The 25,642-nt window shown below is 47.7% G+C and overlaps 1 protein-coding gene across 4 annotated transcripts in view; it reads right to left on the bottom strand.

The window, feature by feature from the left end:
* Positions 1-994: 994 nt before the first annotated feature.
* INSR (insulin receptor) overlaps positions 995-25,642 on the bottom strand; it is a 137,067-nt gene continuing 112,419 nt past the window's right edge. For 2 of the 4 annotated variants that reach the window (XM_041760591.1, XM_041760593.1), the window contains 9 exons: positions 18,734-18,893; positions 16,304-16,406; positions 14,766-14,833; positions 12,821-13,065; positions 11,118-11,228; positions 10,864-11,023; positions 9,136-9,265; positions 8,671-8,805; positions 995-6,111 (listed from right to left, as the gene is read on the bottom strand). In XM_041760591.1, the coding sequence (XP_041616525.1) occupies positions 5,757-6,111; positions 8,671-8,805; positions 9,136-9,265; positions 10,864-11,023; positions 11,118-11,228; positions 12,821-13,065; positions 14,766-14,833; positions 16,304-16,406; positions 18,734-18,893 (1,467 nt within the window). In that variant the 3' untranslated portion in view covers positions 995-5,756. The remainder of the gene's footprint in view (positions 6,112-8,670; positions 8,806-9,135; positions 9,266-10,863; positions 11,024-11,117; positions 11,229-12,820; positions 13,066-14,765; positions 14,834-16,303; positions 16,407-18,733; positions 18,894-25,642) is intronic. The other 2 variants (XM_041760592.1, XM_041760594.1) reach the window with 1 other exon arrangement.

Below are 25,642 nucleotides of genomic sequence, written 5' to 3'. Positions count from 1 at the left end.
GCTGAGTGTGGAGCCCCATCTTGGGTCTCAATCCCACAATGCATGAGATCATGACCTGAGCCAAAATCAAGAGTCTGACCTTCAACTGACCATACCACCCAGGCACCCCCCAGCTGAGACCTCTGTTTTAACATTTTCAAACTTTTCCCCATGGTACCTATGCACCATTTACGTTCCCCTCAGCAGTGTGGGAACACTTGGTTATTTGCATTTCCCCAAAGAAGATGGATGGATGGATAGGTAGGTGGGCAAACAGATGGACAGACTGATGGACAGATGAATGTGTGAAAGAATGGGTAAATGGGTGATGAGTGGACAGGTGGATGGATGGATGGATACATGGGGTGAGACTGTGACCGGAACACCCACCCAGCCAACACACAGAACTGTGAGAAAGAAATGTTTGCTGTTTTAAGCCACAAAGTTTTGAGGACATTTGTTACACAGCAACAACTAACATGTGAAGTCATGTGACTCATTCAAAGCACAGGGAGCTGAAGGCAGGGAGTCTATCTCCTTACCCACTGCACTCTGTGTATAGTTTGTGCAAGGCTGTTCAAAATATTCTTTCAATCTGTGGTCCCCCACTGACCACCCACCCTGGGGTCAGGTTCAGGTTGCCAGGATGACATTAAAAGTATTCAATATGTAAGTCTTCAGCATGGTGGAATGGAGTAAGATCCTGGAGATTCCCTTGTACTCTGCAGTGGACCCCTTAGGGCTTGCATCATGGGTAGTGATTACTTACCAACTGGTATGTAAATAGTTCAATATTTAAACCACCAGTTCAACTGTACAGGTATGTACCAGCAGATCATCAGCCCTGATTATAAAATATTTAACCTCCTGCTTCATTGTTCTGTAGAACCCATAGTTTTGTTCCTTCTTAAAACAGATACCCATAACTTCTAGATTTCCCTTAACACAGCCCAACCCATAGCCACAACCCCACACAGTTCACAGGTCCTTGTTGAACACCACGCAAAAACAAGGCTATTCTCAGATAATTTATTCAGAATTTTCATATAAACAAGTAATTATCCCATATTTTACATGCAGAGCAATTTCAATATTTCAAAAAAAAAAAGGCATATTCTGTACATGGTGCTACTTGGCTCTTGTAGGAAAACATTGAAAAAATAATTGAGCTTTTGGTGGGTTTTGTGTTTCTGAGTTGTTTTCCACATAAGCCGAGGCACATTTGATCCTGTGCAGCTGACAGCAGATGGGAAGTGTCTGCTGCTGACATGCAGGGCCAAGACCCCCCAGGCACACAAAGTAGAAAGACTAAACAAGCAAGCCATTCCTGAATGTGTGCATAGATGCACACTTATCTTGGAAGTTGTTCCTTCCTTCTCAAAGGGAACCAAGAGCCTCAGATTCATGATCTGGTTTTTAAGAAGGACTTTTAGGGCCTATATCCAAATAAGTATTTGGCTGGAGATTGGTTCTGGACCCTAACTGGTATGAGTTGTCAGTGAGCTCAAAAAGTCAACGTTTCCCTCTGCTTCTGGGGGACCCCTAAGGAAACATTCACTTTTAGCTATAGCCCCTGAAAGTCCATCACATTCTTTCAAACACAGGAACAAATCAGCATTTGTTCTTTCCATTTCAACTTCACCTCTGGTGTAAAGCAATAGTCTAAAGAACATTCTGGAAGGCTCTCTGAAGGGACACCATTCTACATGTACCGTTTATATACAATCAGCATCTCCCTGTTCCCTATCCCCAACAAAATCATAATTCTGAAGAGCCTGAGGTGTCAGGGACTCGCCAAGTGGTATCCAAAAGACATTTAACACCAAACTTTCACTCACCGTGAAGTAGAAAAGCGATTGTACCTGGGACTACAGCACATCCATCACCTACCCAGATGACTAGCATGGACCATGCTCTGAAGGCAGTGCTGCCCACTGACCACTGTTTTGACAGCTACAAATGTACACCTCTCAACCCAACAAGCACGTTTTATGGCAGATTGCTCTGGTGGGAGAGAATGGAAGATTTTTCCATCAATTGGCAGCAGTCTCCGACCGTCCCAGGATTGCATGTGCAGACCCTTGCATCAATTCCCATACTTTCTCCCTTGTGCTCAACATCTCTCCAAGAGAACCAGCAGCATTTCTCCCTACTAGCTTGAATAACAGGAAAGCACCAAGGATAGCTCCCAGAATACAAACATTTCCAGAAGTGTGTTTGACATCACTGGTCCTGGGAGAAAGTAATGTGCTTGCTATTCTCCTCCCGGAAGAAGAAATTACTATGTGGATTAGGCCACATTAATGAAAACGGTTTTAATAATAATGAGACATCTTTAAAAGCAAACAACAAAAAGTGTCAACCTAAGCTGGCTGTTGCCTTTTTTATAGCCCATCACTATAAGTCCCCCCAGTACATCCCATCACTGCAAACCCCCTCCCCAGGGCAGCCATGACTTTCCAGGACCAAAGTCATTGTTAGTCAACATTATGTGATGAAAAAGGCTTGGGACCCAATGGCTGCTTGCTCTTCTCACTGCAGTAGTAGAGGCGGCTAAGGAAAATAGATGAAATCCCATTTGTGCAAGTGGGCCCAGCTCTCTCCTCTACCCCCCCCAGGGTAAGTGCAGAAAGGTAAGTTAGCCTGTGGGGGCAGTGTCTGAAAGTATGACAAGAGGCAGTGAGGTCTGGCAAGTATGACAACAGCCCTGCTGGTCCTTCCCAAGCTTACACATGGGTTCTCAAAGCCCCACAAGTTCAAACAAGCATTGGCCTGAAGTCAACCAAACACAGGGGTCCAAGGTTTTGTTGCTAAAAAATATACCCAGCATGCTGGTGGGTTTTGGATTGGAGTTTCTTAACATTCCCCTTTTCCACTTAGAGAATAGAAATGCTACATCAGGTGTTTGTGTGTGAGGTGCCCACCAGTGCAATTCGTCATTCCACTCCCAAAAAGCATCTGAGCTTAAAAGGAATAGGAACAAGCCATGGAGAGCCCAGGGCACCTCTGTTCTCACTTCAGGGGGATGCAGTGAGACAGTAGGGATGCTGGCTTTGCACCACAGCCTCTCTTTTCCCCAGCAGGAGACGGAGTATCCTCTCCTCACCAAAGGAAAGTAGCTCAAGCCTGGGCACTGCACACATCAGATACATCATGATGGCCTGAAATTTTGCTCATGTTTGGGAGCATGGTGTCAATGGATGGAGGATCAAAACAAAGTGGAGGGGGATTGAATTCAGAGAAGACTATCAGCCAGAAAAAAAGATCAATGCTCACACGAAAGCCACACTTTATCCCAACTCCCTCCCTCAAAATTCTTACTGGTCCCTGGCTTTTGGAATCAGCTGATACAGATTTTCCCTGATTCATATTGGATCCAGGCAGAATTCTGAAGTCTCAAAGATGTCCATTATTGAACCACATCCTAATGATACACTGAGGTAGACTGTGCTGGAAAAAAAAAATCATTACCCCACATTCACCTGTTTATTTTTCTTTTGATAAAAATTTACATGCACTCCATTTTTTTACGAAAGTGATTTTTACAGTGATTTTTTTATATATTAAAATAAATAATTTTCCCCTAATATAAGAAAACCTTTCTGAATTAGAAAAATGTGAAAATTGTTGCTAGTGTCGTATACGGCCACTACAAATTTACTATGAAAAGAACAAAATACCTAGATCTACATGTTTTTAATTTACGTACAGACCCTCTTATATGTACAAAATAAATTTGGCGAAAATAATTTCTGTACTCTTGTTCCTTGTACCCAATCATTGAGGCTCCCCAGAAATATTTCACGTGCTGTAATTTCTCAAATCATATAAATAAGAGAGTAATAGGCAATTGGGATTTATGTCTACCTGTGTTCTTAATCAAGAAGGTTCAGAGGTCGCCATTGTCTCTATCCTGTTCTTAAGCCCACAACTTTTAAGAGAAGAGAAGGAAGCAATCAAAAACTCATGAGAAAATGCTCTCAGGGATAACCCGTGGGTGATGATTTTGATGAACCAAAGTAAGGAGTTCACCATGTTCTTTATTTGAGCAGCTGTGATTCTTTCCCCCAAAGGGAAGAAACTGGATTCACGCCCATTCAGAAGTTCTCGGTGGCGTGAAGGTCCTTAGCAGTTTCTCCTCCAGACTCTACTCTCTTGGGGACTGTAACATCGTAAGCACCTGAGAGTTCTGCTCAGGCCCCACATCTGGCCCAGCTGAGGTCACTGGGCACAGAGCAGCTTCTGGGAGGTCATCTCTGAGGACAGTTGGATGCCCTGAGGGTGGAGGGGACCAACAGGTGCATCTCGCTTCATATTGCTTAGTGTTCTCAAAGTCCATCTGGGCTGTCGCACTTTGGGATTTGATTCGGTTGTTTGCACAATAATTGTAGGCTGTGCACACCCAGTTGAGGAAGCGTGCGAGGTACACACAAGGAACCAACAGATCCAAGAGCCACAAGTATGTCTGAAGGCAGGACTCAGCTCCAGGTGGCTATCGGCTTACCCAAGCAGAAATCAAACCATCCACCAAACCCAATGGCCCACACCCTCAGCATGGCCTCATCACGTCCAAAAGGGTCAGCAGCTAATGTGGCTTTATTCCCAGAAAAGTGGATGCCTTTAAGACCAAACAAATCAGCCACTGGTGCCTCGCACCCCCTCTGCACACAGGCAGACCAATCCACAAGCCCTCCCCCCACCCCAGGAAACAGGGTAATAACTTATGAGGCTGACGTTGGAGAGTTTTAAAAAATTAAATATGTTACAATATATTCTCAAAACTCTTAATCATCTCAGTTCTTTTTTTTTTTCTTTTTTTTTCTTTTTTTATGTCCTAGCTTTGTTTGGTCTTGAAAAGATCCACTATCACTCCAAACTACTCCCTTGGCTCCCGGAAAACATTTTTCACCAAAGTTAAGGGAGAAAAGACTCCTGAGACTAGGCTTGGGGCAGAAGAATCTGTGGAGGGCACAGTCTCCCAGTAAATAAGAAGGAAGGAGATGGGAGGATCAGGAGCTCAAGAAGAACAGAACCTTCATGAGCCGACCCCCAAAGCATCAACTCGGCATGAACACTTTGCACACACATGACTGTGTGCACATACACACACACACCAGCCATGTCTAGCCTGGACATACACACACACATATACACACAGACACACGTGAGCCACACGCTGGGACTGCAGATCCTTATCAAAAGTATAAAAGCAGCAGCTATTGGTCAATTTGAGGAACTGATTTTTGTGAAGAAAAAAAAAAAATCCTTCAGCCTGGATGAGAAAAACCTTCCCAAAGCCCGCTCTGTAAAGCCTGAAATTCTACTGGAACAGGGTTGGCTTTTTTTTTTTTTCTTTCTTTCAAACTTTTGTTCCACAAACAAGTTTTATGCTTTATACTGTAGCTCAGATACCAGGAAAAAAGAAAAAAAAAAAAAAAAAAAAAAGAAAAAAGAGATTTGTAAAAACAGGTGCTTGCTTTCAATCTACTAAAAAAAGAAAAAAAAAAAGTAACATCCTGGCTTAAAACCTCAGTTGTCTACAAGGACAGCAGCCAAGGAAACCCCTTCTCTTCCAGGGTCACAGTTAAATTCTCCGACAGCTAGTCAAATTGGCAAACAAATGTGTTTTTAAGTCATAGATGAACAGCAATGGATAGTAATGATCTCTGAGCTCCGTTTGACACTGTGGCAGATTCGTATGAGAATCCTGAGTTTTCTGGAGGCCTTCAAAGCAGAGGAAAGTGAAGACGGGATCCCCATCCCCAAGACAGGTGCTGTTAGGAAGGATTCGACCTTGGCAGAGTCAGAATCCGTCCATTTTTCTTGCCCCCGTTCATGTGAGTGTAGGGGATGTGCTCCTCGTAGCTCCGCTTTAGGCCCAGCGAGGACCCTGCATCCCGGCCCCCGGCCTCCTCCCTCTGAGAGTGTGAGGCCCGATCCAGGGGGACACTCTCCATGTCCTCAAACTCCATCTCCAACTCCTCGCTCTCGGGTGCCTTGTTCTCCTCGCTGTGGAAGAAGGAAACTTCTGGAAAGCTGGGGTGCAGGTCATCCTTGAGCAGGTCGACGATCTCCAGGAAGGTGGGCCGCATCTTGGGATTGAACTGCCAGCACATGCGCATCAGGTCAGTGCTGCAGGACAGAGGGACACGTCAGGAATGGCCCCGGGGCATCCAGCCAAGCAGTCCCCACCCTGACCCTGTCCTCTGTGTCCCACACCCATGATGACAAGTGCCAATATCAGAAGGCGGCCACCAGTGCAGGCAACGGGCAAGACAGAAACAGGATTTCCCAGGTGAGATCAAGAAGGGCCCCTCTTGATGCAGCCACATGTTTTTCTTTTTTTTTCTAGGTTTTTTTTTTTTAAATATTTTATTTATTCATGAGAGACACAGAGAGAGAGGCGGAGACACAGGCAGAAGGAGAAGCAGGCTCCATGCAGGGAGCCCAACGTGGGACTCGATCCAGGGATCGCAGGGACTCGATCACTACCTGAGCCAAAGGCAGACACTCAACCACTGAGCCACCCAGCCATCCCCATTTGGTGCATTTCATAAAACTTAATAACTACTGGGGCTGTTAAAAGGCTTCCCTGTGCCAATGAGCACTCTTTCTAGGGTCCAAGATCCTTCAGGGTTGAGATGCTTGAGGCTTGATGGGGCAGCTAAGTGGACTGAACCTAGCGAACCAGGTTCTCTGAGCAGCCATCCTGCAGGCCTAGCACTCGTGACTTCCAGGGTGCTGGCCAGGGGTTACGAGAGCACACAGTACAGGTGCTGGGGGCTTGGGATTTCTATTTTACCGCTTCTTCTCCCCACTGTAACTTCTAAGGCAGGGTTTGGCAAATTTCCCACCCGTGGACCAAATCTGGCCCCCTGAAGTGTTTTTGTAAATAAAGTTTTATTGGCACACAGCCACACCTATTCATTTATGTACTGTTCATGGCCATCTTCATTCTACACTGCAGGGTTGCATCACTGCAACAGAGAGCCACATGGCCCACAAGGCTGGAAATATTTATAATATGGCCCTTTAAAGAAAGTTTGTGGGGATGCCTGGGTGTCTCAGTCAGTTAAGCATCTGCCTTTGGCTCAGGTCATGATCTCAGGGTCCTGGGATCGAGCCCCACATCAGGCTCCCTGCTCAACTGTGTTGAGTCTGCCTCTCCTTCTCCCTCTGCCCCTCCCTGCCGCTTGTGCTCTCTGGCTCTCTATCTCTGTCAAAGAAATAAAAAGAAAAAAGAAAATTTATGGACCTCTGCCCTAGAGCCTACTTCATTTCCCTGGTCCTGGAACTACAGCCAGCTGCTCGTGGCTAGGAAAGGACTTTCATGAAGCAACATTTAGAAATAACTGCTCAGAGTTTCTAAATAACTCTGCTTCATACTTTTTCCTATGAGGTCCCCTTCCAAACGAGTTTTCTAAATTAACAGTCTTATTCTTTGGGGGATGAAGCCTCCAAATGGTCTCTCCCCCTGGATTTTCAAGGAGGGGAAAATTTTTAAGAAACATTGATAAAGAATATTATATGCAAACAATCTCATTGTAGAACCAAAACATGAAGAAAAATTAGTCTGCACTCAACTCTCCTACAGATCTCACCTCTTTTGTCTTTTCTATCCAGAGACATTTGGGAACAATAGATGCACACTTTTTACATTTAACATTTTAACATAGGCTTATCCACCAAGTTGTAAAATATTTTTATAAGCATCATTTAAAATTTCAATTGCTACATCATTTTAATTGATAAATTTACTTGGCAGTTCTCCTGTTGCTGGGTATTTAGATCACTTCAATCTTTCTGAGACTTTAAATAATATTGCTCTAGGGGCACCTGGTGGCTCAGCCGGTTAAGTGTCTGCCTTCAGCTCAGGTCGTGATCTCAGGGTCCTGAGATCGAGCCCCATGTCGGGCTCCCTCTTTGGCAGGGAGTCTGCTTCTCCCTCTGCCTCTGCCCCTGATCATGTGCTCTCACTCTCTCAAATAAATAAATACAATTTTAAAATAACATTACTCTGAGCAGCTATTAACAACAGGGGGATAAGAATGATTATCTAGCCAAACCACTGCCAGCACAGAGTATTAAAGCTCTCTTTTCTTTCGTTCTTCTTTCCCTTTTTTTGCTAATTTAGGAAGATAGTATTTTCCTTCATTTTACTTTATGTTTACCAGACTATTAGTAAGACTGGACAAGTCTGGAAGTGTTTAATGGCCTGTTTGTGTGTCTTGGTCCTATAACAAAAAAATTGTTTTTTCTATGACTAAAATTTACAACAAAAATTGGGGGAGTGGGGAGATAGGTAACACATCTCCCTGACCAAAAAATAATTCTAATGTTTATGCTTAAGATTTTTTTCCCAATTCTGTTGAGATATAATTGATATGTCAGATGGTAAAGTATATAAAGGATCGACAGTTAAACAGAAATATCCCACCCCAGCCACCCAGTTGCCTTCTCCCGTGGTAACCACTGCTGCGGGGTTTCTTTATAGCCTTCCACAGACATGATATGCAAGACAGCATACGTGTAAAGATGTGACGTGCATATATGTAGCATGATGTGCAAAAAAGTGTCCATGAGAAGACACAACATGCTAACACCAGCTCACGTGTAGACGTAAGACACACAAACCAAAGGCCGATGCCTTTTTGATGAAGAGCCCGCGCACCGCACTCTTTCTGCACTTACACTCTCTCCGGACAATTGTCGGGTTGATCCAGATACCCTCCGTCCATGACAAATTTCAACACCTGTTCATTAGACAGGCCTTGGTAAGGCTGCTCTGCCAAGCTGGTGATTTCCCAAAGGACCACGCCAAAGGACCTGCCAACGACAGTTGAAAGTAGTAACAAACACACACACACACACACACACACACACACACACACACGCCCCCTTTCTTGGTTTCCTAGAACGCGGTTGGCCAGTTAATTAAACAATTCATGCTGCATTCAGAAATGCCTATATTAGTGTCAATCGGATCACAAGTAGCCGTGCAAGGGTCCTCAGACAGGACATCCCCTTCACTTCCCGGATCAAGAGCCTATGAGGAAGGAAGGCGGGTTTTAACTGGCCCCCTCTTGCCGGTCACACTGGTGGGAGGACCTGGTATTCAAGCCCAGCATTCTGTCCGCCAATCCATGCACAACTCACCACATGTCAGAAGAAGTGGTAAAGACCCCGTCCTTCAGGGACTCCGGTGCCATCCACCGCACGGGGAGCAGACCCTTGCCTCCTTTCCGGTAGTAATCCGTCTCATAGATGTCTCTGGTCATCCCAAAGTCTGACAACAAATGATTCACATGGTCTTAACCCTTAGCCTACAGTCCAGGTGTCTCCATCTTTACTGCCCCATGCCTTGGAGAACCTTCAGATGGGCTCACCTGCCCCAGGTGTATGCTCACCTAGGTGGCGGTCAAGTCCAGTGAGAATGGATTCTGAGGGTACTCATGGGGAAATAGAGGGAGAGGGTGGACCACCAGGTAAGGGGAAGGATAAGGAAGCACCAAGTGGCCAAGAAGTAACATTCTGGCCCACGGCCTGGGAATCCCATTCTCAGCAATCCTTCCTTCCCACCCACGACCTTGCAGTTATCCCAAACTGAAGTTCTGGGTCTCTGCAGCCAACATGCTCTTCTCTGCTATGTATGGGCCCCCCACCACCCAGATGCCCAGCTTAAAACCCAGGATCGGGTCCCCTTTGGACCACCCCTCTCTCCTCATACCCACATCTACAACAGCAGCGCGTCCTACACACTCTTCTTCCACATCCCGCTCTAATCCAACTCTTCCTCTCCATCACTCCAGCCCCGCCCCAGGCTCACTGCCAGTTTCACCTGCAGGACCTTCCCCCCATCCTGACCCCAACAGTCCACTGCACAAGAGAAGCTACAGGATCATACTATTTCTTGCTTCCCATGGCTAAGGGAGGAGGTCTTTGGGGATTATAAGGAGGATGCCACCACTTCTGGCTTCCCTTGCTGATAATGTCATTTTGGGGTCATAAATTGGATCACTTCTAGCTTCCTACTGGCTCCTTGGGATGATTTGACCTCGGTGACTAATTGACTAATAAGGCCCTTCCAGGTCTGCCTCCTGCCTCTCTCCCTAAGCTCACATCTCATTCTGGTCTGTTCTCCTCCACGTTCCTTTAAATTCACCTCACATCAACCATCCTTCTGGCCTCAGGCCTTGGCATATGCTGGAGTGCCCCCTGGCATGCTGTCATTCAGGTCAACTCATCCTACAAGTTTTGGCCCAAAGCCTGCCTCCCTGCAGAGAGAGGTGTCTCCTCTCTACGAAGGAACTCTGTGTTCCCTTCAGGACTCCTTTCCCAGCCTTCCTTATCTTGTTTATACAAGCTCTATGTTACTGTTCACCCTTGAATGGCCCTGTCCAGTGGAACGTTCTGTGATGATGATGAACACGGTCTACGTTTACACGGCCCGATATGGCAGCCAGCAGGCTCAAGGTGGCGACTGAGCGCTTGAAATGTGGCCAGTGCAGCCAAGGAACACATTTTCAATTCTGTTTAATCTAAGTTACCTTAAATGTAAACGGCCACAGGTGGCCAGGGGCTACCCAGGGGCTGGGGGGTGCAGATAAAGAGCACCTGCTGCGTGAGGGCAGGAAAATCGTGGCGACTTATCCATCGCCAGTCACATCTATGGGCTCCTAGAGTGGTGGCTTCCACCGACGGGGAACACAGTTATGCAGAGCAGTAAACACGCACGCCCACGTGCAAATGCAATTAAACTACAGTGTGAGGACCAGGGGTCCGCTCTGCGCTACTGGAAAAAGCTGAGCTGCTTGGGTCAGACAACCCCTTCCGAAATCGAACCTGGCCTGGGCCACATGCTTCAAAGCAGAAGGCCAGACAAACCTCCGATTTTGACAGTGAAATCGTGGGCGACCATGCAGTTTCGGGCTGCTAGATCCCGGTGCACAAACTTCTTGGCGTTCAGGTAGGCCATCCCGTCGGCGATCTCCGCCGCCATCTGAATCATCTCTTGCAGGGTAGGCGGAGGGCGGCCGGGGTTATTCTAAAGTCAAAACACGGGGTTGGGTTCAGGGTCTCGGGTGCCCGTGGCCAGTGTGGGGGGGGGGCGCCCTGCCGGGTCCCCAGAGCCAGCTCACCTCAGCCTCCGGCCGCAGGGAGCGGAGGTAGCTCTTCAGGTCTCCGTGAGCCATCAGCTCCATCACCACCAGCGTCGGTTGGCCTTTGGACACCACCCCCAGGAGGCGGACCTGTGAGGCAAGCACAGGGGGTCATCTTGGGTGAGGGCCTGGGGGAAGGTTTCCACCCACCAAGGTCTCCCCCGTCTGACATCTGTGTTGCACACGGCACCCCATGTGGGGGGCCCTGGTCTGTCCGGCTCAAATGCCAGGGTCAATGCCTTGCTGGGACAGGGGAGGGAGGAGGGATTCTGGACTCATGGTCTGGGGGGTGGGGGAGCAGTCAGCAACACTCTGAGGCGGCCCCTCGGAGAGCTCCTTGGTGTCCCTGAGCACATAAGGCATGTCCCCACCTCCAAGGCTTTGCACCTGCTCTTCCCTCTGCCTGACTCTCTGGTCCCTGACATGTCCATATAGCTCAATCCCTCCATCCTTTTTTTTTTTTTTAAGATTTTGTTTATTTATTCATGAGAGATGTGGAGAGAAAGGCAGAGGGAAAAGCAGGCTCCTTGCAAGGAACCTGATGTGGGACTCGATCCTAGGACCTCAGGATGACTTGAGCCAAAGGCAGACACTCAACTGCTGAGCCACCCAGGCGCCCCTCGATCCCTCCATCCTTAAAACACCTTCCCCACCCCCACATTCCCAGCCCCCTGACTCTGCTCTGCTGTTACATCCTGCCACAGCATTGACTCCTAACATCCTCCATAAGGAACCCACGGGTTTACAGTCGGACTCCACGGCTGTACAGGAAGCTCCACAAGGGCAGGAATCTCCTGCATCCAAGAGACGAGAATGGGCCTTAGCATGGGGCGGACCCCCTTTAACAACGCACGGCGAGGAAGAAAGGACACAAGGCTCATGGAGAAGCAATGGGACCACCATGGGTGCAGAAGAGCATGAAGAGGCTGTGCTGACTTGGGGGGGGGGATGAGGTGAACCACATGAGGTGGGGAGGGCCGCTGTGGCCTTGGGGGGCTCTGCTGCCACCCTGTTCTCCCAAGCCTCTCTTTCCCTCCATCCCTCGCCCCCTCCCCCACGCTGTGCCCGCAAGCCCGCCAGCCAGCCTTGGTGTCTATGCAAGGCCGCTTGTCATTGCGGTATTCCTGTCCCCCTCCCCAGAAGCCCCTCCTTGTTCCTTGTGAACCTAATCCTAATAAAATTCTGAGCAAATTGAAAAAAAAAACACACACATGAGGTGGTTCACCTCATGTTTAAGGGTTACAAGGGGGCCCAGGAAGAGGGAAGACACAAAAGATTCTGGAGAGCAATGGAATGAGTCTGGCTCTGGGCAAGGTGGGAAAGGATGGGATTAGAGAAGGACAAAGGGGGCGTCTGGGTGGCTCAGGGGCTGAGCATCTGCCTTCAGCTCAGGGCATGATCCTGGGGTCCTGGGTTCGAGTCCCTCTGCCTGTGTCTCTGCCTCTCTCTCTGTGTCTCTCATGAATAAATAAATAAAATCTCTAAAAAAAAAAATGAGAGAAGGGAGAAGGTAGGCACCGGCCCCATACCTTTAGGATGCTTGGCAGAGCGGGGGCCAGGCCGGTGGCAGGCTGGTGTCCTCCTGCACTGTGCAGTCGGAGGGGGGAGGACGGAAGAGGTGGGACGGGGAGCATGCACGGAAGGAGGCCTCTGGCCGCTTCCAGGGCAAATGCAGGACTTACCACGTGGTGACAGGTGAAGCCCTTCATGACTGACGCCTCGTTGAGAAACTCGATCCTCTCTCGCAGGCTGGCGGACTCGTTGACGGTCTTGACGGCCACGCGGGTCTCGGGCTCGCCCTTGACGATGTCCCTGGCGTTGCCCTCGTACACCATGCCGAAGGAGCCCTGCCCCAGCTCGCGCAGGAGGGTGATCTTCTCCCGCGGCACCTCCCACTCGTCCGGCACATACACAGAACATGGAAACACTGCTCCTCATTTATCTACGCGGCATCCTCGGCCGACCCGCTGGAGGGAGCCCCAGCTGCCTCCCACCTGAGCCCCCCAAACCACCCCCTACCCGGCAAATGTCCACTAAGTGACTTCTGTGGTCCAGGACCTGTGCTGGGCACTGGGCACAGAGCCAAGGACAGGACAGGTGTGGGGTTGTCCCCTTCTCGGAGGGGACAGCCAAGGCTTGGGAAGGAGCCACACCCCATCCAGGGTCCCCGCCAGGAAATGCCAAGCTGAGCCTGCCTCCTCATCCTTTCGATCCGATCTCAGAGCCCAGCCGCCGAACGACCCTACTTCCCATCTCAGGCTGTCGTTTCTGTAAAGCGCCAAGGGGATGGGAGGCCACCCAGCCTGCCAACTGCTGGACATGTGACAGAGGCCACGCAAGACCACCCAGCACCAGCTGATGGGTCAGCAGGCAGCCTGCAGCCATGTGAACGAGCCCTGGCGAGACCAAAAGATTACCCCAGCTGAGCAGATCCCAGGTGGTGGACCCACCAAATGGTGAGCTAATAGATGCCGGCTGTTTTAAGCCACTAACTCTGGGGTGGTTTGTTACACGGCCAACAACTTGCAGACGAATGCACAAAGGCCTCATAAGAAAAGCCAAAATGGTTCCTGCCTTCTTCCAAAGGGGGGCTAAATTGTGTGTTCCCCCCAAAAAAATTTATGTTGAAGTCCTAACCCTGGTAGCTCAGAATGCGACTGTATTTGAAGACAGGGCTGGTCAACCAAGGCCCAGCCTGTACACCCCAGAACCCACTGAGATCATTCAAAATAGCCAGTCCTCGATCTCACCCTGCCTTGCCTTGTCCTCCTGAGGAGACCACAATGAAGATGCTCATCCACCTTCTCCCACACTCCCTCTGCCTCCTGCCCGACCCCGGGGCTTCCTTGTGTGGTGCCCCATGCCTTATCAGACCTGATCAAAACAAATCCTGGGTATCCTTAAAAACATCACCCCTGTATCCCACGGCAGCATCCTGCCACGCAACAGTGCCCATGCCTCAAAAGTCACCTTTTGATTTTTTTTGGCTCCATGAAGTACTTTGGAAACATAACGTGGCACATGCTTTCTCCTCTGAAGGAACAACCAAGCCTTACCTCTAGGGGCCACTCAATGCCCTTTGGTACAATCAAGGGAAACTGAGTCGGTCCTACACTCCCACCACCAGCATCAGCGTCACATCCGTGTTTGGCTCCTGCTAGCAGCATGTGTGTCCCCGGCACCCACATGGTCCCCTGTCTGCCCCATCTTACCCTTCATTCTTGTCCTCCCCACCCCTCATCCCCCGTCTCTCATTTTGGCTTCCAACTCCCATTGGCCAGCCTGGATGGCAAGTCCATACATGGCTCTCTGACTCTGACCCTTGGCACCGTCCCTGGCACAGGTCCCAGGATCCACACTCCTACAGCTGAGACACCAGATTCTCAGCCCAGTTCACGGGTCCCAGACCAGCTAGACCAGCCCAGCCATACACCAGGTGCTTGGCTGCTCAGAGTAAGGCGGTCTGCAAGGGGCAGGTCGGCAAGGGGCAGGTCTGCAAGCTCAAGTGAACAAGAGAGCTCGTGTCAGCCTCCCCGGGTGTCAACCCCTGACTCCACTTGACAGTGATGGCCAAGGAGCCCAAAAGGCAGGATTCTGGCCACCGAGGGGTAAGGGGATGGTACTCACCATCACTGGCACTGAGGTACTCAGGGTTTGAAGAAGCATACAGCGGTCCCAGTGGCCCATCCGGCTGCCTGGAGGAGAACAAGGAGGACATACCAGCTTGATATTCTCACAGGACTCTGGGTCACTCGCAGCGGGAATATAGGCTCCTCAATGCAAACGGCAACCCTTACCAGGGGCATCCATGTGATCCTGGATACGGTCCAGGGTGTCAGGAGTGGGAGCCCATCATATGGCTACTTCCGTGCATCAACACAGGACCACAAACCATAACTTACAGTTGCCCATATAACACCTAAAGGCCACTCACCCTTTACTGTTCTCATCCCAGCTCATGAGAAACAACTGCTAAATTTTCAGGAAGTTTGAGAACAGGCTTTAAATACAGCCATCGTCCAAAATTACATGAAATCGGCTTATAATTAAATAAAATGACATTAAAGGCAAAACTCACCACTTCCTAATTATCATGTTACTTCTTACTACCATCAGTGTCAGGTCTGTAACTTGAAACTGGCCACAGTGGGAATATTTACATCACAGAAAGAAACAGGAATGCTACAAACCAAGACTCCATCTATCATTCTGTTGTCTGTCCAGGCTTGAGGAAATGATGGCAAAAAAATGTTGACAATGCAGAATAAGCGTAAAAGTGTGTCATTTCAGGGCTCCTGGGGGCTCAGTCAATTAAGCAGCTGACTCTTTTTTTTTTAAGATTTTATTTATTTATTCATTAGAGACACACAGAGAAAGGCAAGGACATAGGCAGAGGGAGAAGCAGGCTCTCTGCGGGGAGTCCGATGTGGGACTCGATCCTAGGACCTCAGGATCATGACCTGAGCCAAAGGCAGACGTTCAACCACTGAGCCACCCAGGCATCCCAAGAGGCTGGTTATGATCTCGGGATCCTAGGATCGAGCCCTGCGTTGGGCTCCCTGCTGAACATGAAGTCTGCTTGGGATTCTCTCTCCCTCTCCCTCTGCCCCTCCTCCTGCTTGCTCTCTCTCTCTCTCTCAAAGAAATAATCTTTAAAAAAGAAAGCATGTCATCTCCGTAGCCACGATGTTGCAAATGGCAAAAAATTTTTGAGAAAATGTTCTCTGGCATTTAAGAGTTACTCCTTGATTGAGTGAAGTCACCTCTCTGTTGATGAACCTGCACATCTTAGTTCATTTTTCCCTTACTCTTTAATGAAAATAAGACATCAACCAACATTCAGGTTGGAGCTACACTCACTCATCACCCGCAGCCATAGGTGGACTGTAGATACAAAGGTTCGGGGAGGGGAAGAAAATCAACCAAAACATTTGGGGAGAATCAACCAACTAGAGGGAATTTATGATAAAGAGCATTATGTACTGTATTATGATCATTACCTGTACGTTGTGTGCTATCTGTATCCCTCATGTCAGCAACATTTTGGGGGGAGGGGGTCAGCAAAATTTATAATGAGCTTAGCTATAGCTCTCTCTGTATCTAGGCATACTTTCTTTTCTGGAGAGCCAGTCTTTCACCATTTACCAGTGCACCAGCGTACCCACCTCTTTCTCAGGAACAGGTAAATACTTCCAATCACAACACTGAAGAGAAAGACAAAGATGAGGGGGCCGATGATAATTTTTGCAATATTCGATGGGACATCTACTGAAATGGAATAAGAAAATATATGGTTCGCATCAAAATGTGTTCATATCACAAATCACACCTATGCCTATAATGGTGGGAGCCACACACACCTGCCCCTTCTCTTGTCCCCGAGCCTCTCTGCTGGTCTCCCCAACTCTTCTTTTCCAGCAGTCCTGAAACACCGGCTGGCTCCCAGAGGCCCTGACCCCCAGACCACTGCCCACTGTCAGTCTTCTCCCCCCACACCCCACAGGGCCAGCTTCACAGACACATAGCCCAGGCCATCATCCAAGTCCCCACACTTGGCTCCCTAACACTCCACTGTCACCATCTTGAAAGTCTTAATAATTTTTAAGGGTGCCTGGGTGGCTCAGTCAGCTAAGCATCTGCCTCGACTTAGGTCATGATCCCAGGATCCTGGGATCAAGCCCCAGGTCGGGCTTCCTGCCCAGTGGGAAGTCTGCTTCTCCCTCTCCCTCTGCTGCTCCCCCAGCTTGTGCTCTCTCTCTCTCTTTCTCAAGTAAATAAATAAAATCTTTAAAAAAACACCCAGAAACAAAAGCCTTGCCAATCCGATACATTAAAAATTACATGTTGTTTTAATTTGCTTCTTTTTTCTTTTTCTTTTTTGGTGTGATTTTGGTTGGACTTTTTCTTATGTTTTCTATCTTTTATATTTCTTTTTAAATTGGCTATTTATAAAAAATTGGCTATTTATGTTCTTTGCATATTCTTGTGTTGGGATTTATATATATCTTCTACTCACATACTATATATCTATATATCTATAATATAGATATTCATTTTATATCAAGGAGATTAAATCTTTGTCAATGACGTTACAAACATTTTTCCCATTTTGATATTTTCCTTGCCATTTTATTCATGGCGTCCCTGGTTCTTAAGCAAGAGACTCCAAATCCTTGAAATGTCCTGGGTAATAGGAGTGTTTTTGTTATTGACAAGCTTCTTGGAACATCCCTGAGCTTAGGCTATGAGAGGAGATGACCCAGGATGGGGGCTGGTCACCAGCAGACCAAGCATGTGATTGGAAGGTTGGGACCTGAGCCAGCCTGACCTCCAGAGCACAGAGGGACTGGGGACGGAGTTCTGTCACACAGCCAACGATGCGATCAGTACTGCGTATGCTAACGAAACCCTCAACACCAAAGCTCAGAGGAGCTTCCTGGCTGGTGACCACATCAGAATGCCAGGAGGACAATGGGACACCTCCTGATTCCAGGGAGAGAAGACTCAGGAGCCCAGTGTCCTGGACCCTCCTGGCCTTCCCCTATGTGTCTCTTCATTTGGGTGGTCCTGACCGATAGCCTTTATAATAATAACACGGTCACTATAATATAACACTTTCCTGAGCTCGGGGAGCTGATCTAGCAAATGACTGAATCTGGGGGAGAGGGTCATGGGAACCCCTAAGTTTGTTGCCAGTTAGAAGTTCAAGGGAGCTTGGAGAACCCCCAACTTGCATCTGGCATCTGAAGGGACGGCAGACTTGCTGGGATCCCTGCTCCTAACCTGGCAGGGTCTGTGCTAACTCTACTAGGCACCATCGGAATCATAGCATCGCACACCCAGCTGGTGTCACGACGCTCATCGCAGCCCTGACACTGGCCAGCAAGAATCACTTCCCACTTTCCAAAGTCCCGCTGTGCCCAGTATGTTTGAAAATCCAGCCAGCCAAGCAGGAGCCTTGTTTCAACCCTCCCACCCAAGCTCTCACTCCTCCTGGTCTAGAATCTCCCCTGCTTCTCAGTCATTTGTTTGCTTGCTCATTCAAGTGTCTAGGCTCCTACCGCATGCCAGGATAGCCATCTTCTTTTGTCCCCACTTGTACATTCTTCTAGGTCTGGGTCAAGATGTCACCACCTCCAGGAAGCATTCCTTGACCAGCTCAGCCTTCCCCAGCCTCCCACCCTGTCCAGTGTACCCTGCTCACCCAGTGGCAGCACTTACTGCCCACATATCAAGAACACATCTGAGACTAAGTAGGCAAGCTCCCGTGTCCTCCCTTGGAGAGCACAACCCATGTAAAAACAAATATTAAGACACTAGCAACAGGAGCTAATGTTAATTAGACATGCTCTGTACAAGCTATTTGACATTCATAATGTCACTGAAATCTCCTTTCACCTCCAAGGCAAGGGGGAGTGGGGATCTTATTATTATCCCCATGGTCAGACGAGGAAGTACAGGCTCAGAAAGGGCAAGCACATTGCCCAGGTCACACAGCACCAGCCAGCAGACCCAGAGGTCCAGGCCAGGGCCGGCGGGCATGGCCTCCACGCTTCCCCAGCCATCCTCTGAAATGCTCTGGCATGCAGACTTACAATAGTCTGTCACGTAGAAATAGGTGGCTTCTGTCCAGGAGCCGTTACCCGCCAGGGAGGTGGCCCGGACTCGCACGCTGTAATTCCCCGGAGGCAGCCCGCGTAGCCTGCAGCCACGCTCCAGAGCAAAATGCCTCCGGGAGACACACAGGTGCAGCTCCTGGAAGACAAGAAGAGGAGAGAGGGCAGGTGTGAGGGTTGTTCTTTGTCACTCGGGAATGTCCATCCCCAGCAGGAATGTCCCCTGCTCCAAAATGACACCGAGGAAGGAAGCCACAGTCCGAGTACCACGCACATGAGCCACGCTGGCCCGGTCAGAATCTCCACATTCTGGCTCTCCAGGTAAGGAAGCTCAGGTGGAAGCTGTTGTTATTGGTGACAACCACCCCTTCCTAAACCACAAGCCAGGTGTTTTGACCTGGATCGTGTCATTTCCCTCTTCTGACAACCCCACTGGGGCTCGGCCTCACGTCAGAGACCAGAAAGAGGCGACCAGGGCAGAGGTCAGCAAACTTTTGCCATAAAGGGCCAGAGAGCACATGTTTTTGGCTTCAAGGGGCCAGGCGGTCACTGGGACCAACTCAAATGACCCACTCAACTCCGCTGTTGTAGCACAAGAGCAGCCCGAGGCCAATCGCCAACCCATAGCATCCATCCACAAGCAGATGAGGCCATGAGCCCACTGAACGCGACGGATGCCAAAGCTAAACATCACCCAGGTTGACATGGGTCATAACACTATTCTGCTCTCGATGTTCTGAATTCTTTTTCCAGCCATTTGAAGATAGGAAAGCGATTCTTAGATCTCGAGCTGGACAAAAACAGGCATAAAAAGTTTGCCAACACCTCTGGTTGAAGAGATGACATGGAGATCTTTGGAGATCTAATAGCTGGTACGTGGCAGGGCCAACCCTTGAATCCAGAACCATCTGGCTCCTGAGCTTTCTGAAACCACTGGGGGACACAGTCACCAGGCCTCTAGAAAGTCCAAGAAGGTCGGGGAAGAAGAGACCTACGTGACCTAAACCAAATTTCAGGCTTTGCCCCCCACCTGCTAGCCTCAGATCCAAACACGTGAATGTACTTTATGTCTTAAGGACACATTTTATTTAAGATTTTTTAAATTTTATTAATTTATTCATGAGAGACAGAGAGAGAGAGAGAGAGAGAGAGAGAGAGAGAGAGAGAGAAGCAGAGACACAGGCAGAGGGAGAAGCAGGCTCCATGCAGGGAACCCATGTGGGACTCAATCACGGGACTCCAGGATCACGCCCTGAACTAAAGGCAGATGCTTAACGGCTGAGCCACCCAGGCGTCCCAAGGACACGTTTTAAAGCTCCTTCCCACCTCTTGATTTGATTTGACTGATTTGGCCATTCTGAAAAAAAGAGATGGGATCTACCTCAATCTCTGAAAACAGAGAGGAGATAAGTAAAGCATACACAGCCCAGTGATGACCGTGTAAACAGAGATCAACCCAGAGCTTTCTCGGGAGAGGCAAGATCACTGGGAAATGAGACCATGAAACCTGCACGGGTCAGGCCAAATTTTAAGAACTTTCCAAAACAGCTCCAAGTTCCTGGGCTTATCATGTGACAATAGCAGCCAGAAAACAGATCGCGCTGGATTGGGCTGGCAGCAGGGGTGGGGGCTCTGATCCAAAGGTTCTTCCAAGTAGAATGAGTCACCAAGCAGAAAGGGACAAATAAGCAAATATAGCAACCAAAGGTAGCTGCTATCAGGAACAAAGTGGAAATGCATCCTCCAAGGCCGGCAACGGGTCCCACAAACCTCAAGGGGTGAGAAGACCGGGAAGGGAGCATGATGGAAGGAACAAGAACCCAAGGCGGCTATTTCTCCACAGGCACTGAGAAACAAAAGCAAGAACGAGAAGCAAAAAAAGAGAGAGAGAGAGAGAGAGAAGCAAAACCTTACAAAGAGCAAAGAAGCCAAATATATGAAAGTTTGTGCCATCAAGAAAGAATCTCAAAACTGTGAAAGATACTGAAGCCAAGGACAGGAGTACACCAAAGTTCAACATCGATGCTCCTTCCAGGGAGGGGGTGGTCCCTGGGGCCAGGGTCTCCTGGGCAGAGAGGGGATGAGGTAAGAGAGCAAATGACTCCAGCAAGAGGCTCAAGGACAGGGAGATTCTAAGGTGATGCAGCTAGAGGGGATTTCAGTTATTAACCTACGAATACCAAAAAAAAAAAAAAAAAAAAAAAAAAAAAAAAGACCTCCCACCAAATGCTGGAGAGAATTTTGTAGAACTGGCAAATTCATACCCCAACAGTATTAATGGTATGCTTAAAAAAATTGAGGTGCCTGGGTGGCTCAGTTAAATGTCTGCCTTCGGCTCAGGTCATGACCTTGGAGTCCTGGGATTAAACCCCAAGTCGGGCTCTCTATTCAGTGGGGAGCCTGCCTCTCTCTCTCCCCCTCTTGCTCCCCCTTCTTGTACTCTCTTGCTTTCTAACAAATAAAATCTTTAAAAAAACTATTTTTACATTATTTTCTTACTTTATCAAAGCAATGCCAGGTAATAAAGGAAAATGTTGGAGATAATCCGCCATATTGTCTATGACAAGGTTTTTTTGTTTTGTTTTGTTTTTGTTTTCAAGAATGTTTTTTTTAATAATAAATTTATTTTTTATTGGTGTTCAATTTGCCAACATACAGAAGAAATATAAATAATAGTGAAAGGGAATAGAAGGGAAGGGAGAAGAAATGGGTAGGAAATATCAGGAAGAGAGACAGAACATGAAGACTCCTAACTCTGGGAAACGAACTAGGGGTGGTGGAAGGGGAGGAGGGCGGGGGGTGGGGGTGAATGGGTGAGCACTGGGTGTTATTCTGACAAGGTTTTTTAAAAGGTGACTGCAATCTCTCACTGTCTCCTATTTTCCCCCCCATCTCTGTGTTCCCCTAATGGGCAAACAGGGTCAGTCTGAAGGGAAACAAAAGCAAAAATGAACTATTGGGACTTCATCAGGATAAAAAGCTACTGCACAGCAAAAGAAACAGTCAACAAAACTAAAAGACAACCTACAGAATGGGAGAAGATATTTGCAAATGACCTATCAGACAAAGGGCTAGTATCCAAGATCTGCAAAGAACTTAACAAACTCAACACCCAAGAAATAAACAATCCAATCATGAAATGGGCAGAAAACATGAACAGACATTTCGCCAAAGAAGACATAGACATGGCCAATAAGCACATGAGAAAATGCTCTGCATCACTTGCCATCAGGAAAATACAAATCAAAACCACAATGAGATCCCACCTCACACCAGTGAGAATGGGGAAAATTAACAAGGCAGGAAACAAATGTTGGAGAGGATGCGGAGAAAGGGGAACCCTCCTGCACTGTTGGTGGGAATGCAAACTGGCACAGCCACTCAGTGTGGAGGTTCCTCAAGAAGTTAAAAATAGAGCTACCCTACGACCCAGCAATTGCACTACTGGATATTTACCCAAAGATACTGATGTAATGAAACACCGGGACACCTACACCCCAATGTTCATAGCAGCAATGTCCACAATAGCCAAACTGCAGAAGGAGCCACGATGTCCTTCAACAGATGATGGATAAAGAAGATGTGGTGTGTATGCTGAGTGAAATAAGTCAGTTAGAGAAGGACAATCATCATATGGTTTCACTCGTACGTGGAATATAAGAAATAGTGAAAGGGATTATAAGGGAAAGGAGGGGAACTGAGTGGTAAAAATTAGAGAGGGAGACAAACCATGAGAGACTCCCAACTCTGGGAAACAAACAAAGGGTTGCATAAGGGGAGGTGGGTGGAGGAATGGGGTAACTGGGTGATGGGCACCGAGGAGGACATTTGGTGGAATGAGCACTGGGTATTATACTATATGTTGGCAAATTAAAATTTTTTAAAAGATTTTATTTATTTATTCATACAGAGAGAGAGAGAGGCAGAGACACAGGCAGAGGGAGAAGCAGGTTCCATGCAGGGAGCCTGACACAGGACCCGTCGATCCCGGGTCTCCAGGATCACACCCCGGGCTGCAGGCGGTGCTAAACTGCTGTGCCACCAGGGCTGCCCAGCAAATTAAATTTAAATAAAAAAATGTGAACAAACCAAAATAAATAAAATAAAATAAGGGGCCAGTCTGTCTGGGATTGGTGCTCAGCCATGTGGGGCAGACACTCTAATGGGGATTCCTACTGGTGACCCTTGGGCTCCAGGAACAGGGGAGGCAGTCCAGTCAAAGGGAGGCAGCTGGGAGAATTTAGGGTTAGGTCAATAGGGTAATAGGGTAATCAACTGTCCCAGTTTCCCCTGGACTAAGGGGTTCCTACAATGTAGGACTTCAGTGCTCACTACTGGCAAAGTCCAGGCAAATGGGAAAGAGTTGGTCACAGCAGCACAAATAAAATCAAGGAGGGTCTGCAGTGGAAACATGCTGCCCATTGCAAAGAATCCACATGCTCCTCTTTGCTGCCCAAAACATCCCAAACTTCTTTTGGAAGCTGACCCTCCCCTTTGCGAAACTCCTGCCTCCCATCCTCAACCTCACCCTGGTTCTAGGGCTGACCCTAACTTCTGCCTGCAGCCGAAGAGCCCCCATGGGTTCAGGGAAGAGCACAACAAAACTCAGGCCCAAATGAGCCATCGGGAAAATGCAAACCAAGACCACGATGAGATACCACTGGCACCCACCAGCATGGCTCTAATAAAAAAGATAGCCCAGAACAAGTGTTGGAATCATAGGAAATATAAAATGGTGCAGCCACTGTGGGAAGAGTGGGCATTTCCTTAAAAGAGTTAGCAAGGGATCCAGGGACCCCATTCCTTGACATGCACCCAGGAGAACTGAAACCACACATCCACACAGAAATGCTCTGAGCTCTTACACACAAATGCTCTGAGCAGGATTACTCACAAGAAGGTGAAAATGACCCAAATGTCCATCTATGGATGAGTGAATAACAAAATGTGGTCCACCCATATGATGGAATATTTCTCAGTCATGAAAAGGAATGAAGCCTGGACACACACCACTGCATGGACGGGCCTCAAAAACATGATGATGATTATAGAAGCCGGTAACAAAAGGCCATATATCGTATGATTCATTCATAGGAAGTGTCCAGAACAAGCAAATCCATAGAGAATTCAATAAAATTTTACAATAAAATCGTAAAAATCTTTTTTAAAAATGCTGAATTATATATAACTCAATAAAACTTTACAATAAAAATTATAAAGTTCTCTAAAGGGCAGCCGGGGTGGCTCAGGGGTTTAGCTCCACCTTCAGCCCAGAGTGTGATCCTGGAGACCCGGGATGGAGTCCCAACATCAGGCTCCCTGCATGGAGCCTGCTTCTCCCTCTACCTGGGTCTCTGCCTCTCTCTCTGACTCTCATGAATAAATAAATAGAACCTCAAAAAAAAAAAAAAAAAGGAAGAGATCTCTAAAAAGACGCCATTGAATTATACACAATTCAATAAAATTTTACAATAAAGATTGTAAAGATCTTTAAAAAGACACCATTGAATTGTATACAATTCAATAAAACTTTACAATAAAAATTGCAAAAATCTTTTTTAAAAACACCATTGAACTGTGTATTTTATTTTATTTTGTTTTATTGTAAAGATTTTATTCGTAAGCAATCTCTACACCCAACGTGGGGCTCGAACTCACAACTCTGACATCAAGAGTCGCACGCTCCACAGACTGAGCCAGGCGGGCACCCCAAACTGTATATTTTAAATGGATATATTTTATGGTATGCAAATGTATCACAGTAAAGCTGTTATTATAAAAAAAAAAAAAAAAAAAAAAAAAAAAACCTCATGCCCAAGCCTGACTCTGGCTCCCAAAACTAAAAACTTCAGGGACCCCTGGGTGGCTCAGTGGTTGAGCTTCTGCCTTTGGCTCAGGGCGTGATTCTTGGGTCGCAGGATCGAGTCCCACATCGAGCTTCCTGCATGGGGCCTGCTTCTCCCTCTGCCTGTGTCTCTGCCTCTCCCTCTCTGTGTCTCTCATGAAAAATAAATTTCAAAAATCTTAAAAAAAAAAAAAAACTAAAAACTAAAAACTTTAACTTTCTGGCCATATATAGAAAATGACCTCTGACCTAAGTGACTGCCCTCAGGTGTAGATAGCAGACTCCAGAGCCCAACAGTCCAGTTTAAGTCCTGAGTCCGAGCAAGTCCACTCAGCTCCTCCAGTGTCTATGCTCCTGCCCAAAAAAGGAGGCACTAACAGATCCCACCTGGCTGGGTCATTGTGAGGTTCACATGGATGGTTGCAAAGGACTCAGTGCAATGTCTGGGACGGGGAAGGGCTCAGTCAAACCCAAGGAGGTGAGGTGACTCATTTGCTCAAAGTCACACAGTAAAGGGGAGAGTTGTCCCTTTAGATTCAAGCCCCCACCAGTGACTCTGAGCAGCCCAAAGCCCTCCTAGGGACAGAAATCTACCCCCACGGTAGTTACAGGCGTGGCTTAGAGCGCGAACTGGCCAACTCCAGCCTGCTGCCTGTTTTTGTAAAAAAAAAAATGTTTCACTGGCACACGACCATACCCATTAGTTTACACATCCTCTATATGGTGGCTTCCGAGCTACAACAGCAGAGTTAAGTATTTGCAACAGAGACCATCTGGCTGCAGAGCCAAACATGTTCACTATCTGGCCCTTTACAGAAAAACAGTTGCCAACCCTTGGATTAGAACATCAGATAGTCTTGGGTTTGAATCCTGACTTTATTCTCATGACCCTGGACAAAACTATTTAAATTCTGGCTGCCTCAGTACCAAGGTCACTGGGCTATTCTGAGGATTTATCGCATTTCATCGGTCCTGAGAGGCATATTATTTTCACATTTTGGCATTTCTGAAGTTGCAATGCATCTTACAAGCAGCACAGACTT

Source organism: Vulpes lagopus, chromosome 7 (assembly GCF_018345385.1).
Source record: "Vulpes lagopus strain Blue_001 chromosome 7, ASM1834538v1, whole genome shotgun sequence".
NCBI classification, from domain to species: domain Eukaryota; kingdom Metazoa; phylum Chordata; class Mammalia; order Carnivora; family Canidae; genus Vulpes; species Vulpes lagopus.
The sequence above is the reverse complement of the archived record's forward strand: the minus strand, read 5'-3'. Positions and strand labels throughout refer to the sequence as shown.